At 34.4% G+C, this 16,270-nt stretch overlaps 2 protein-coding genes across 2 annotated transcripts; both read left to right on the plus strand.

Annotated features, from left to right (window-relative positions):
• On the plus strand, positions 3,000 to 5,273 carry LOC109721990 (cytochrome b561 domain-containing protein At2g30890-like). The gene is made up of 4 exons (XM_020249832.1): positions 3,000 to 3,735; positions 4,298 to 4,459; positions 4,676 to 4,824; positions 4,911 to 5,273. Exons 1-4 carry the CDS (start codon positions 3,586 to 3,588, stop codon positions 5,218 to 5,220), a joined length of 771 nt encoding a protein of 256 aa, XP_020105421.1. The 5' UTR covers positions 3,000 to 3,585; the 3' UTR covers positions 5,221 to 5,273.
• On the plus strand, positions 10,520 to 14,770 carry LOC109721961 (urease accessory protein G). The gene is made up of 7 exons (XM_020249794.1): positions 10,520 to 10,676; positions 10,781 to 10,975; positions 11,906 to 11,966; positions 12,642 to 12,843; positions 13,714 to 13,835; positions 13,923 to 14,027; positions 14,459 to 14,770. The coding sequence occupies exons 1-7, from the start codon at positions 10,621 to 10,623 to the stop codon at positions 14,540 to 14,542; spliced, it is 825 nt and encodes a 274-aa protein (XP_020105383.1). The 5' UTR covers positions 10,520 to 10,620; the 3' UTR covers positions 14,543 to 14,770.

Below are 16,270 nucleotides of genomic sequence, written 5' to 3' on the forward strand. Positions count from 1 at the left end.
TGAAAGAAAACAAGGTGGAAAAAGAAAAAGAAGCAAAAAAGCAAAAAGGGAAGAACAAAAAACTAATGGGCTTTGTGGGCTCAACTCTTTATTCAATTGGTTTAATTATTCCTAACTAATCCTTCCATTAGAGGAAGGAACTTTTTCTTTTTCTTTTTTCTTTTTAATTACTTTTTTCTTTTTTTCTTTTTCTTTTTCTTTTTTATTTTGAAGAACCTGATTCCAAGTCTTTTGTTGATAGATATTGGTTGTTGAGTGAGAGACCACAAACATAATTATGCATCAATGAGATTTTCCTCTTGTTATAGTTTTATCAAACACAAGAGAGCAAAAGTGTTTCTAATTTCATTATAATTCTTTTTAAAGAAAAATCAATGCAAAGAGACTCATAAAATATTAAATTATTATTTTGTATAAGTTTAAGATTATATTAAAAAAAGTATTTCCAATATCTAGATACTAATGAGTTTATCATTACGTTACTCAGTTTTGCTGTTTATATATAATTACAATAATCTCACAACCTTTTTAATGTTGAGACTAAACGTTCGATGTATTTGAGAGCAGATAATTATTCTTCGAACTCTACGTTTGATTGTTGCAAAGGTCTTAGGCTTCGTAATAGACCGTGTTTGTCCTTTAATTTTCTTTTTTTTTGTGTCATTAACTAAAAGGAATTACTTGCAATTACTGAAGAGTCAGTTGAACACTTGCATCAAGATATGTTTTTTTTTTTTTTTTTTTTTTTTTTTTTTTTTTTTTTTTTTTTTATTGGGTGAGTGATGAACAAATGGTGGACATAATGCTTGTGAGATGTCAACTTCACTGCTGGGAAAAGGCAATATTTAAGGCTGACTTGTAGTTCCACTTATTCATCATTGTTAGTGATCTGGAATTGTTCCTGGTGGTCCAAAACCTAATCAATAAGCATAGGCCATTAGAGGAACAAATCCTTGCATGGAATTTTATGTAGCTTGTCCCCTTTAACCCATATACTTTGTCAATCTAGCTCATACTAACCAATGATTGTTGTCACATGCATAATGTTGATATCCAAATACAAGATTATGGGATGATTTAGTACAATAATACTAATTTAATCAATGATAATCTTTTCTTAGGTTTTAACTAGTCCTATGTATGTAGTGGGAAGGAGCACTTTCAAGGATTAAAGGGTTATTTGGCTCGTCTAGATCTTCTGTAAGAGTATTATTTTAGCAAAGGGTCTGATGATTGGTATTCGAGATCTTAAGTTCGAAGCCTAATTGCTTTACATTTCTAGCTAAAGTTAATTTCTAAAAAAAAAAATTTAAACAAAGCGGGTAGCATATTACCACTCTCTCTCTCTCTCTTAAAAAAAAAAAAAAGCAAAATCTTTTAAGTGACATGAATGTCTTTTGATTAGTATAGATACTTTTAATTTAGAAAAGTAAATCTTAATTTGAATCACACTTTAAGCCTATATGAATAGGTTGCATGCATGAATTACCACAAACTTGATTTAGAAAAAAGGTGTAAATTGAACAAAAAGACCTTCAGATGGTGAGACAGATTAATCCACCGTCCACACTATTTCGAGATTAGAATACTACACATGATTGATTGCAGATTAGACAGTCTCACTCTGATAAGAGTTATTTTTTTCTTTTCTTTGTTTTTGGGGCAAAATCTATAAAAGTTTTGGGCATATACATCTTACATCTATAACAAAACTGATAGAGTCCCCCTACCAAACCCTTTTACTTAAACGTGGTCAATTTTTGCAAATCTAATTAAGCACTACAGCTAAAGCAATAAAGCAATCTCTGAAGAAAAAGTATATATGAATCACATTTCACCTTCAATGTCCTCATGGATCATGTAGAATCTTTAAACACTAGCTTTTCTCTTACCTTCCACATATGAGACCAAACAATGTACAGTGGGAAACAGTGTCACATGGAAATCACTTTAAACTTATTTTGGTATCTTAAGCTTGTTGTATAAATCCTTGTATATCTTGTTGTATAAATCCTTGTAAGTTTATGTATATATACCACTTAAAATGAAAGCTACATGTCACTATGACATCACCAAAATGCTAGACTTTATTGTTGTAAGATGTTTAATACATTGTTCTTCAGGTGCAGTTAATTTGCATGCACCATCAACTACTTAATTTTCAGTCATTTTTCCAAACTTTTCCATAATAGAGATCTTTCTAAAAGTACCCATTTGTGTTTCTTAAGGTTTCTACTTACTGTTGTTTTGGCTAAATTACATAAAACCCTCGTGTCAAAACCCGATTTTTCATTTTCCTTTATGTCATTTAAAAACCTACACTTTACCTCCTTATAAAATAAAAAATGGTCATAAGAGGGTACGGTGTGATGACAAAATGACTATTTTGTCTCTCACCATTTTTGGCAATAAAAGAGAAGGCTGGGGACATTTTTGGCATAAGAACATATACAATAATATTTTATAAATAAAATCCTAACGGATCACCAACGGAAGGGGGTGAACTGAACATTTTTCATTTTACAAATGAGCAAAGTGTAGCTTTTTAAATGACAGGGGGGGGAAGTGAAAAATCGGATTTTGACAGAAAGGTTTTCTATAATTTAGTCTTTCATTTTCGGTAAACTAATTCTTTTTCTCTAAAACTTAAACTATTGTTTCGCGTGTATTTAATATATATACATGTAAATCTATTCTTGTTCACAGGTAAGAAATCTTTCTATCAGATGCATGCTTTCAAACACACCATTCTTTGCTGTTAGATTCCGCTGTTTGTAAATTTAAAGTACCGCAAAGTAAAATTCAAAATTACGTACTGTTTGTGCTATGATTTGTGTAACAACTATTTTCTTTAAAAATTTAAGCTGCTAAAGAACGGTATCCGTAATATTAAATCCTCACAGTATGGAGGGGAATGAACCAGACTAATTGCTGACTCCACATAAAAAAGAAAATGGCCAACTACTCCTTTGTGCTCTCTGCTACAAATCCACAAACCTTACCATCATACCACAAAGCTGTAAAAGTTTGTCCTAGCTCCTTAAAGCTTCTTATTCCATTCCCCTCCACAATAAAAGCACTTGTAAACAATATTCAAAAGCACTTTTTATGCCCATGACCATCCAGAGCCAACCCTTTTAAACTACTCTCTGATATACATCTCATAGCTTTACCTTGTAGGATTCCTTTATTGGCCTACAAGCTTTCTTAGGATTCTTCACATAGTATTAATTGAAACATAGAAAAAAAAAAAAAAACCCCACCAATGCAGCAGTTGCTTCATTCTTGTTGTTCATATGGGGAATTTATTCCATAGGAGTATGATCTTATTGTCCTTCATGAAGGAACCTCAAATGGGTATTAATGTATTTCAAAGGGAGGGGTAATTAGTGTATATAAATATGAGTTTGCTTGTTCCACTAAGTTTTCAAAGCTTGAGGGATATATATATATATATATATATATATATACACATACACTTATCTATTTTGAGTTACTGTTTAGATTAGAGTAATAGAGAAGCTTAGTTCAACTGAAGTTTTGGAGAGAGAAAGGAAAAGGAGGAGTCTTTTTTTGTAGTTAGCAATGCTAACATATGGAAGGGAAAGAATGCTTAGTACTTTGGCAGGTTTTATGGCTCTGATTCTTCTTGCACCATCAGCAGACTCTGCAAGAACCCCCCCAAGATTAAATCAAATTCACAAGATCAGCCAACCCAGTCCATCATCATTGAAGGTAATCAATATGGTTTTAAGCACTTCTATTTTGAGCTCATTGTTGTCGCTATTACTTTATTCTGTGAAAATTTTAGTGAAGCTTGCATTTTCTCACATTTGCTTACTTTTACTGGTGAAAAATTTTCCTACAATGATCATTTTTAGTTGTATGACTAGTTTTTTTGGTCATCAGAATCATCGATTGGTACTATTAGATATGAACTAGGTTATTTGAACTTTGTAGAAACTAAATTTCGTAATTTTTTGACATCATTTAGCTAATGATCACATGATCTCAAATTCACTTTATATTAGCCATTAAAAATTATCAATTTAGAGATTCTTTTTTTTTAATTCTAGGCACAAATGACGTCGTAAAATTATGAAATTCGAAAGCTGATAAGTTCAAATAAGCTAGATCAAGTTTAACAGTGTCGACCGTCGATTCAGATGCCCCATCTTCAAAAACAATGTGGAAGTAAAGAGAGAGAGAGTTTGCTACCTGTATTTTACCTTTTATTTTCATAGATAAGTAAATCATCAAACAATGAATATGCCAATGCTTCAATTTCAATTTGCAGCTGACTCCTCAGCTCTCATTCCAAATCAAGCTCCATGCATTCCTCCTCTGGGCTTCAGTAGGTTTCTTGATGCCCATTGGCATACTTGTAATCAGAATGTCGAACACTGTACAATGTGGCAGAAGACTAAAGATCCTCTTCTACACTCATGTTATGTTGCAGGTTTGTGAGCTCTTTTTCCTCTTACTCCTCTTTTCTTTTATTGATCAGCTTATCAATAGAGTTGCTTTTATTGCATTATTCGTCGTGCTCGAGCAGTTCATAACGCAGGCACGTAAATTTTATATCATACCAAAAAGAAGATATTTTTTATATAATTTAAGATCCCCCCTTAACATTACAACTATCTAAAAGATCGCGGGTGCTCAAATTGTGCAGATTACAGCAGTCCTGCTGGCCACCGCGGGAGCCGTTTTATCGATGAAGAACTTCGAGAACTCATTCAACAACACACACCAGAGAATAGGCCTGGCACTCTATGGGTTCATTTTGCTTCAACCATTCATCGGTTTCTTGAGGCCTAACAGGTAATAATAATACAATAACACAAAGCTTAATCAAATTACAAGTTGTGTAACATTATACTTATTATTTCATTTTCGTTATTCCGCAGAGGAGTGAGAATAAGGAGCATATGGTACTTTGTGCATTGGATACTCGGAATCGGTATCTGCACTGTGGGGATAGCAAATGTTTACATTGGTTTGCACACATACCATGAGAGGGCCTCAAGAAGTGTGGAGTTGTGGACTGTTCTATTCACTGTGGAGGTCTCTTTCATTGCTTTTGTGTATCTATTGCAAGGTAGATGGGATTATGTTATGAAGCAGGGAGTTAATCCTGGTGATGAGCAAATTAGACCCACTGATCATGTAACATCACCAAGTGGTAGTGTTCATAAAGAGTTAGCAGTGATGTCCTGAAGAAGTGTTAAATATAAGATTGTGCAGTTTCTTATTGTTTTCCTGTTTCTTTAGTTCTGGGAGTGACATCATATTGGTTTGCAATCTTTCAAGTGTAAGCTGAAAGAAAAATCAAATCCTGACTTGATGGCAGAAACAGTGGCACTCTGGAAGAAAACCACATGGAATGCAAAAGATGTGAATCATGTAAAACTCTTCTGATGTAGCATCTTAATCAAACAAAATAGACTAATTGTGTGACAAAAGCTGAGAAAAGGAAAATACAGTGGGGAGAGCTGAAAATCTAAAATTCTTGACAAACTACAATCAAATGTGTATGCAGCAGAAGGAAAAAGAAAAAAGGAAAAGGTAAAAACATACAGGAGTCCGGCTAGTATATTCTTATGAGCACGATTGTCTTCATACTCATAAGTCAATTTTGATGATAGAACTTCTAAATCGACGATCCATACCGTTAAACATTATTTAAGACATTTAAAACTTCTAAAAATCAAAATTTATAATTTTTTGACATCATTACCTTACGATCAAAAGATATCAAAATTGATAGTTTTAATGGCCGGTATGAGATATTTGTGTAAAAGAATTAGAATCAGTTGAATGTTTGATAGAAAATTCTATTCACTATCTAGATAAAGATCAATAACTCCGATCTTAAATTGAAAGATCCGATCATCCATTTTTAGGATGTTATTCGATTTTAACCATTCATTTTGTACCCGTTCAATGGACTTTATTATGATTTTGAAAAGTTACAAAATTTATTTTTTAGAAATTTCAAATACTCTAGATTATATTTAACAGAGTAGATCCTCGATTTGAAAGTTCTATTATCAAAAATAACTTATGAGTACGAAGGGGTCTATAAGAGTATACTCAAACATACAAAACTTATATAGACTACTTTGATTTGGCTACCCAACATTTCAAAATTTTGATTTTAGTACATAACGTTTCAATTTGTTCGATTTGAGTCAATCGACGATACTTTAACTTTAAAATTCGAATGTGTCCTTTTATTTTTACAAGTTTAATTAATTTATTTCATTTAATTTTTATAATTATAAATTTATTAAAGTAATCAGCCGTCCTTAGCGCAAGTGGCAAAAGAGTTGGTGGTTAATATCCGAGGTTCCAAGTTTGAATTCTAGTTAATTCATATTTTCAGCTAAGTTTATTTCTAAATGACATAAATGAAGCGGGTAGCATGCTACCTTTCTCTCAAAAAAAAAAAAAAAAGCTAAGTAATTAGTTTAAATTAATGTCAAAGTGTTCTTGCCTGACTCAAATCAAACAAATTGAAAGAATAAGTAGCAAAATCAAAATTTTAGTTAAACAATTAATATAATAATTAAAAATAATAATTCCCAGACAAAGACATGTATTTTGGAAAAAAGTTTAAAATCTAGTAGTTATGTGAATGACGTGGCATCTTCAACCAATCATATTTGCTCTATTAGGTTCAGCTATGCCATCATAATTTTTTAAAAAATATTTTTATTATATTTTTTTTTAAAAAAAATTGATGGGATATATATAGATAAAACTAGAGAAGTAACTCGCGGGATGCGACGGATAAATAATAAAAAAAAAATTATGAAAGAAATAAAAATATAGGAATATAAATATTTCATGATATTTGAGAATGCGGCAGCCAACGATGATACCATACGCCGTTCTTGTTGAGGACGTATGAGGAGCAGCGGGTGAAGGCAGAAGGGCTCCGAGTGGGGCTGACAAATAAGTGAGCTAGCTCGTGTTCAACTCGCGTTCGGCTCGATATTCGGCTCGAATTAATTTCAAGCAAGCTTGAGCCTAAATTTAGGCTTGAAATTAATTTCAAGCCGAGCTTGAGTATTACTCGGCTCGCTTAAATTAAGCTCAAAAAGCTCGATATATATATATATATATATATATATATATATATATATATATATATATATATATATATCTATATATATTCGGCTTTTGGATGAAGGGATGTGCGATTAGAATGATAGTGATTCCCTAGGATTGAGTGAGTGGTTAGTTGAGTAATATGATTTAACGGCACAAAATTCGATAGCAACAATCATTTATATAGTATTATCGATAATATAATAGCCGGACTCTCTCTCTCTCTCTATATATATAGTCCGGCTACTATACTATTTATATTATCCATAATACTAAGCGCTTTGTACTATTCAGTTTTCTGCTGTTAGATCTACTAATATATATATAGAGTCCGACTATTATATTATCAATAGTACCAAACATTTGGTGCTATCAAGTTTTCTGTTGTTAGATCTATCCCTTTGGCTATTTTCATTCGTTAGATCATACTATTCAACTAGCCACCCACTCGACCCTGGGAGGCTACCATCATCCTAACCGCACATCCCTTCATCCAAGGGCCGAAAATCTAATAGCAAGTGGTTTGTACTATTAATAGTATAGTAGCCTAATTCTATATAGATAGGCTCGGTCTACTATACTTTTATAAATATAGACTCTTTTATACTTATAAATTTTCAGCCGTTGGATGTGCGATTAGAATGATAGTGGTCCTCTAAGATTGAATGAATGGTTCGTTGAATAGTATGATTAAACAGATGGAAATAATCAAAAGGATAGATCTAACGGTCGAAAACTTATGAGTATAAAGGGGTTTATACTCATAAAAGTATATATAGTAGCAAAATCCTACTCTAATTGCTCTCTTTCTCTCTTTTTCACTTCCTTGTAGAGTCGCTTTTCCTAATTTTTTTAGTATTATAATATTGTATTTCATGCAATCATTTTGTATGTTAAACTATTAGATATTTTTTATATCAAATTTTAGATAATATTTTACCGACCGTCCCAAGAGCAAGTGGCAAAGGGCTTGGCGGTTTGTGCCCAAGACCCAAGTTCGAATCCTTGTTGATTCACATTTCTAGCTAAGTTTATTTCTAAATGAAATAAACGAAGCGGGTAGAGTGCTACCTATCTCTCTCTCAAAAAAAAATAAAATAGATAATATTTTATAAAAAATAAATTATAGATTGCACTATGTTAAGAATTTCAAGTAGCTTGTTTAGGGGTCGAGCTCGCTCAACTCGAAGTTAGGCTCGCTCGAGCTCGGCTCGAATTAATTTCAAGCCAAGCTTGAGCCTAAATTTAGGCTCGAAATTAATTTCAAGTCAAGCTTGAGCTAAAGTAAGCTCGCTCGAGCTTGGCTCGTTTCCACCCCTAGCTCCGAGTGGTGAGCGAGAGGAAAAGAGGGAGAGAAAAAGAAAAACCTTAAATTATGGATGCAGAGATCCAGAACCTTTCATCCAAACTGTTGCGTAGGCAAAATGAGGGGAGAGGGAGAGACGCCGTTGTCGGTTTGGGAGATACAAGAAATTAAGAGATAAGAGGAAAAAGAAAAGAGAAAGAAAAAGTGAGTTGAATGACGTGGCTATGAGGAAAAAGAAAGGTTTTACTAAGATAAAAGAGAATAGAAAAAATTTAAAATAAAGAGTGGGTCCCACAGCCCTCAATTAAGGTAGAATAGAAAAAAAAAAATAAAATAAATAGTGACTCCTACTGTCCTCAATTAAGGTGGTACATTTAAGTTGAATTTGACCATAAAAAATAATATATAGATATAGAAAATAAGGTACCGCTAGAAAATTTCTTGTATTTGGGGGTGACTAGTTGCACTGCCCTTGTTTTAAACTTTTCTAAATGATTCTGAATTTTAAGGGGAAAACTCCAAATACTCACACTTTTTCATTTTAGTATTTTGTGGTTTAAAGTGTATCAATTTAATATCATGTGGTTTCGCACTTTCTCACTGCTCTTGTTTTAAACTTTTCTAAATGATTCTGAATTTTAAGGGGAAAACTTCAAATACTCACACTTTTTCATTTTAGTATTTTGTGGTTTAAAGTGTATCAATTTAATATCATGTGGTTTCGCACTTTCGCACTTTCGCACTTTCGCACTTTAGTACCTTATGGTTTAAAGTGCATCAATTTAGTATTCTGTTGTTTCATTTTTTTTTTTTCTTTTCGTTGGCTCTTCTGTTAATATTTCATTAAATTATATACAAAAAACTTCAGATATCCTATCTAGTTTTATCGAATATTTACTTTAGTATCTTTTAGTTTTAACTTTATCATTGATTATTTTTTCCTCCGTTAATATTTCGTTAAATTATATACAAAAAAACATCAGATATCCTACCTAGGTTTATCGAATATTCACTTTAGTACCATTTAGTTTTAACTTTATCACTGATTTAACGAAAAAAATTAGTGAAATAGATAATAAAAAAAGAAAAATGAAATCACAGGGTACTAACTTGATACGCTTTAAACAACATGATACTAAAGTGAGAAAGTACGAAACCATAGAGCTAACTTGATATACTCTAAACTATAGGGTATTAAAGTGAGAACTTGTGAAACCACGGGGTGTATTTGAAGTTTACCCAATTTTAAAATAGTGATTTTTACATATTTGACAATGTCCCGTTTGGTCTTATAGATTCCATTTTCGTATATTGCTTCTTCTCCAAATTCCAAATGCAATTTTCCGTAGCCTTCGACACCTCAAGGTAACGTCTTCTTCCGGGCTTTTTTTCAATTTAGCCCCGGGCAAATTTTTATTTTAAAAATAGTCCTCTTAAAATTTAATTTGCAAAAATAGTTCTGGCCCTGCCACGCAGACGCCACGTCAGCGCCACACGGGCAGGACTGGGGCCAGTGTGTTAAGTTGAATACGGTGAACCATTCACCGTGTTCAAACACGGTGAATCACTGTGTTTCACACGGTATATTTATATTCCTTTTCTTCTCTTTTAGGAATGTCAACAGATCGGGTTTGGATCGGATTTGGATCGGATTTTTAAAAATTCGAAATCGAATTCGAAAATCAAATTAAAACCCAAACACGGTTACACGAATCCGAGCCCGACGGGTTTTAAAAATCTATACCTATATCCAGATGTTAAAGTTAAATGGGTATGGATTTTTAAAACCCACCGGGTTTGGATTCGGGTTCGAGTTTTAATTTGATATTAGGATTCAGATTCGGATTTTTTAAAATCCGATCCAAACCCGACCCGTTGACATCCCTAAAAGAGAAGAAAAAAAATATAAATACATCGTGTGAAACACGGTGAATCATTTACGTGTTTGAACACGGTGAATGATTCACCATGTTCAACTTAACACACTGACCCCAGCGACGCCCGCGTGGGGCTGACATGGCGACTGCATGGCAGGGCCAGAACCATTTTTGTAAATTAAATTTTGATAGGACTGTTTTAAAAATAAAATTTTTCAGAGGCCATTTGCAAAAAAAAAAAGCCCTCTTCTTCTTCTTCCTCTTCCTCTTCCTCTTCCTCCCTCCCCTAAAACAAATACCCACACTTAAACCCTAATTCCCATGGCGTCTCATTACCATCCCCACGACCACGACGACGACCACGATCACCACCATGAGTGCTGCTACTCCTCTCTTCTTCTTCTTCTTCTTTTATCTCCTCCTCCTCCTTCCCTTCCAGTTCATTACGCGCCCCGATCTTATAAACACTAATTCTTCTTAGTCGCTCGGACGCGTCGGCGATGTCGTGGGTCGGGGCCGATGGTAGGGTTTACCACTCCCACGATGGCTTGGCGCCGCACTCGCACGAGCCCATCTACTCCCCCGGATACTTCGAGCAGCGGGCGCCGCCGCTCCCTTCTAGAGACTTCGAGGAGCGCGCCTTCACCGTCGGCATCGGCGGCCCCGTCGGCACCGGGTGCTTCCTCTTCTTCCCGCTTTCCCCCGATTCACCATTGCTCTTTAGGGTTTAGGTTCTGATTAAGATTGCGAAGAAATTGCATTACGTGCTACGATAAAGCATAACTTTGTTCTCTTGTTTCTTTCGCATATCTTAATGAATCGGTTATAATATATTTTCATTTTCTGCAGTTCGTTCCAACTCTGTTGTTGAAATTGATGCAGTTTTTATGCCATGGGTAATTTTAGTTTAGCTTTTTCTATAACTGGGATATGAATAGGCGGTATTTGTTGACTGTTGTTGAATCTGGAAAAATTGCTTTTTTTTGGTTGGGAGTTACTCTGGGACGGCGGTATCTGATCCTTGGTTTTCCCTTAAAATTTGACCTTAATTAAGTAGCAATATGTAGAAATTTTTTAGATTAATACCTTGTTTAAATTATGTTTTATCAGTGAATAAAAGATGAATTTTCTGTTTTTAAGAGTAGTACCTAACTAAATAAGCATATTAATTTCATCTAATAACCTTTTTTAAGTTCCGTAAGCACAATGTCATCTTCGTCGCAGTCATGTGTGGTACAACCAATCAAATTGTCATGTACTTAAGAATTCAGGTATTCAAAAGGGCTAACTTCCTTGCAATAGAAATAATCTCTCAAGTGTTGGTGATTATATCATTAGGTTGTGGTTTGGTACTGTGTTTAATAGATGGTATTTGGACTTTGTTATGATTTCTTGATGTTATAAAAAATAATGCTTTACTTCCTACTGCTTATCCCTTTCTACTTAAATTTCATCAGTTATGGCTGGTCGATTTCTTAGGTGCTTACATTGCTTTATTAGTGCTGCACCTACATGCTTACTAGTTCGTACTCAACCTGTTTCTATATTGTTTTACCTCCTACAAGATCAGCATAGCTGAAACGATTTATCATTCCAAAATTTTCAGGAAAACGGCTTTGATGCTGGCACTTTGCCAAGTCTTGCGTGACAAGTACAGTCTTGCTGCAGTATGTATCATCTTTCAAAAATTAAAAAAGTTATCTTCTACTTTAACTTATTGTCCTCAACTACATGTTAACTGCTTATAAGTGCCAAATATAGTTTAGGTTGTGTTCATGGCCTCTAAGCTTACCTAATCATGAAAATGGTGATATTTATTTTTCTTTATTTATTTTTATGATCCACACTTGATGCAATATGAAATTTCTTGTTTTTCCTGAATTACAAAACTAAACTACTCTCAAAATTAAAGGGAAGAATAAATGGCTATCTACGCACACCATGGGGACTCACCAGCAGCCCTCATGGTTGCAGCAACTAAACTATGCTTGAAAAGCTCAAGGTTTATGCTTTGATATTTGCTTGAATTACTATATATGAAAATAAGACTTTTGCATTTAGTAATGTATGGTCAGTAGCTTGTTAAATGTTCGCTGAATACTGATATTTCTTCTTTACATAGATATGAAGAAATTTTATTGGCTGCCAATCAGTTTGCAATTTAGCAGTTATCTCTTTCTGATTTGGGCATATATATTTTCTGTTTTCTTGTGATTCCTATGGTTTCTTATTAAGTGAATATGGTTGGCTAGTTCAAATTGTTGAATGTGACATATTTGTTAATACGAAGTTCTCAAAGTTGGTAGCTTCTGTTTGTTTTTTAATTCTATGATATTCTTCAGGTAACTAATGATATATTTACCAAAGAGGATGGCGAATTCTTAGTGAAGCATGGAGCACTTCCTGAGGAACGGATTCGTGCTGTTGAAACAGGAGGCTGCCCGCATGCTGCTATACGAGAAGATATAAGCATAAATCTAGGTCCTCTTGAAGAGCTTTCTAACCTATATAAAGCAGACCTACTACTCTGCGAATCTGGAGGAGGTACTCTATATTTTTTTAATCAAAATTTCCAAGTACTTCATAAACTTTGTCTGACCAGAAATGATTGATCAAGGTTGTTTGATCATGTATTTTAAATCGTGTATTTTAAATCATATAGGTGATGGTTGATAAACACGTCGTTCTTAAGTTTGTCAGTCTATATAGCAAGCCCACCGTTTATCTAATTTTGGTTCTATTTGACTCCAATTCCTGGAGAGTTGTATCAAGTTTATGATCAATTTCAAAGATTCACTATTCCTTTGGGGCTTTCTCTCATCTCTGCATTGTGAATCTAGGTGCTTCGTCACTGTTTGGTTATGCTTCGAGAATGATGTTTTGACAAAATTCAGTTTTGAACTTCAGTTGATAACAGAACATAACTATTTAAAGTTGCAGTAACTTGAGTAAAGAACCATGTAATCATGATAACTTCCAAAATGTTATTAATGAAGGAGAGAACCCAGACTACACAGAGGTTGAGATAAGAAGCCTTCTCCTTTTATATTCGAGAACTTTAAGAAAGATTACATGGAAGGAAGACGAAACCTATACTAAATTTTGAGGCTCAGAACTTCCCCCAAAAAAAAAACAAGGGAGAGCACAAGAAGAAGGGAACAAAATAATTTTAAAAAAGGAAGGTAATAAAGGTGGAGAAGAGAGAGGAGAGAGATCCTCTGCATAACTTAACACACTGATCAAATATGTAAATTAGACTATGATCTAACAAGTTGGTGTTCTTGCCGTAAGCAGCAGTATTATGATCTCTTTTGTTTTGCTATGTGCTTGTCTTGACTGACGGGCAACATTGTATCTTTCAAGATGGTGAAAAAGATGTAAAAATAGTAATTGAAAATATTTTTGATGATGCAGATAACTTGGCAGCCAACTTCAGCAGAGAATTAGCCGACTACATAATTTATATCATCGACGTCTCTGGTGGTGACAAGATACCGAGAAAAGGTGGTCCAGGGATAACACAGGCCGACCTTCTGGTATGTAAAAAGAAATTGATGCGTCGGTTTCTTAATTTGGATTGCAGTTATCTTATGATTGGCTTAATTTTTTTTTTTTAAATATAGGTAATAAACAAGACGGATCTTGCACCAGCAGTTGGAGCTGATTTGGGGGTTATGGAGCGGGATGCACTGAGGATGCGGGACGGAGGACCCTTTGTTTTTGCTCAGGTACTTCAATCTTGAGCTGAATCGGCAGTAATGGTGGTTTTAGACACTTCCCTGTTGTTTATTTTAACAGTTTTTTTTTTTTTTCTCTTTTCTAAAATTCATCCTAGTCCATATGCGAAAAACGTCTAAGGTTTTGAAGTATCACACTAAATCAGCAATTGTAAATTTTTGGTTTTTCATGCCCTTTGAATCGTCAAGCTACCTAACCGTCTTAACAAAAAATAGCTACAATACGATCAATCTTTAGATTTAAAATCACTGCCTATATACCCCGATATTGGTCGTAATTTACAAGAACTTTCTGTATTACTAGTAAGAGGGGTGGGGATTGCAAATTTGCAATCCGTGTGTATGGGTCGAAGTATTCTTTTCATAATTCTTTGGCGATGATAATGATGAAGATGTGAATCGCAACCATGTTTCTTGTGCAGGTAAAGCACGGAGTGGGCGTGGAGCAAATCGTGAACCATATCTTGCAAGCATGGGAGGCGGCAACTGGGAATAAGCGCCATTGAACCTGAGCCCCCACATCCTGTGTTGTACTTGAATCTTGTGATGTTACTTTTTCTTTTTTTCCTCAATAATTTTTGAATGGTTATCAACTGTTGGATGCTCAATAATTACCTGAGATGCAATCTATGAAACTATTTTTCGTGTGCGCTGAAATTATACTTTTCGCTCTTTTTGCAAAAAATAAAATGTTGTAAAGTTGTTTGTAAGTGAAAAGTGTTTAACTTTAGGCCTTTTTTTTTGAGTTAAAATTGTTCAAACATTGATGAATTACCTGAATTTTCTTTCATTGAGTTACTGGTGGTGACCATGATAGCTTAAGCCAATAATATGAAATTTGTGTAGTTAGTTCCAGTGTAACATGTATTGTGACTTTTAATTTATGTACTTTTCACTCAAATACTCTAATTGCAACAAAAAGGTTTGCAAAATCAAGAAAAGAGTAGTTTCCAACAACTTGGAATCTTTCAAAAACTCCACAAAGCATTAAATTTACATCAAGTTTTAGAAATATGGTTAGACTATTATCCAATGATGGGCATGTTTGCCTTAATTGTGAACAATAGTGCCGTTGAAAAAGTACTGTATGAAATAGTGTAATGCTGTTAAAAAAGCTGTAGAATGTTTGGTTGTTTTATGAAAGTGTTGTCTTCTGTATAGAGCTGTATAGTTAAAGATTTAGAAGCTTTCCATAATTTATGAATCAAATAAATGTCAGGCATTTCCAGGAGACAACAAGAATCCTATTCTTTTCTTCTTTCTCAATCCTTAGAACTCCTAAAGAGAGAAAAGGGTGGTGATCACCTACAATGTAAAAGTTATCCCATTAAAGATTGAAAGAAAGACCCTTTTTTAAAGTAGCAAATTCAATGCTTCTTTAGTTGGAAGATTATAATATGGTTAGCTTGATTTATACCATTTAGAGAGAGAGAGAGAGAGAGAGAGAGAGAGAGAGGTGAATATTTGGATGAGTGATAGGGTTGTTACAATCTCCTATGGTACAATTTAATTGATTGAGTGGTAATATGTTGTTGATGTGGTAATGATGTGACTGTATAATGATTAATGGCATGATAATAATTAAAGGCTAAATTACAAAAAATCCTTTTATCAATACCCGCTTTTTCACTTTCTCCTTCTGTCATTTAAAAACCTACATTTTGCCATCTTAAAAAATGAGAAATATTCACTTTGTCCCCCCGCCGTCAGTATTCTGTTAGGGTTCCGTTTATATCCTATTATTATATATTTTTTATACCCAAAATACCCTCTCATCCCTGCCGCCTCCTTCCTCGCCGCCCTACACCGCCGCCTCGCCCTCGTCCACCCCTCCATTCGCGTCCAAACACATGCTCTCGTGCTCGCCGTCTCGCCCTCGCCCTTGCACGCCTCTCCGTCCACGCCCACGCCCACTCCGATCTCCTCCCTATCGTCGCCGAAATGGAGAGGCAACGCGAGTGCAGGAAGAGCGGAGGAGCATGTGGAGGAAAATGGAGTCAGAGTTGCGGTTGAGCGAGTGTGAAAAACGAAAGAGGAGGGGCAACGGCTGAGCAAGGTTGGGGAAGAAGACGAAGATGGTGAGGAGCATTTTAGTCATTTTGTCACTGTGTACTCTCTTGTGAACATTTCTTATTTTTCAAGGAGGTAAAGTATAGATTTTTAAATGACAGGGGGAGAAAGTAAAAAAGCAGATATTGATAGAAAGATTTTCTGTAATTTAGACATAATTAAAA

Source organism: Ananas comosus, linkage group 16, assembly GCF_001540865.1.
Source record: "Ananas comosus cultivar F153 linkage group 16, ASM154086v1, whole genome shotgun sequence".
Taxonomy (NCBI): Eukaryota; Viridiplantae; Streptophyta; class Magnoliopsida; order Poales; family Bromeliaceae; genus Ananas; species Ananas comosus.

Coding starts and splice junctions, on each gene's coding strand:
- LOC109721990 (XM_020249832.1), top strand. CDS start 3,586: ATGCTAACATATGGAAGGGAAAGAATGCTTAGTACTTTGGCAGGTTTT. Junction 3,736..4,297: donor CCAGTCCATCATCATTGAAG/GTAATCAATATG, acceptor TTCAATTTGCAG/CTGACTCCTCAGCTCTCATT. Junction 4,460..4,675: donor ACACTCATGTTATGTTGCAG/GTTTGTGAGCTC, acceptor CAAATTGTGCAG/ATTACAGCAGTCCTGCTGGC.
- LOC109721961 (XM_020249794.1), top strand. CDS start 10,621: ATGGCGTCTCATTACCATCCCCACGACCACGACGACGACCACGATCAC. Junction 12,844..13,713: donor ACTCTGCGAATCTGGAGGAG/GTACTCTATATT, acceptor TTGATGATGCAG/ATAACTTGGCAGCCAACTTC. Junction 13,836..13,922: donor TAACACAGGCCGACCTTCTG/GTATGTAAAAAG, acceptor TTTTAAATATAG/GTAATAAACAAGACGGATCT.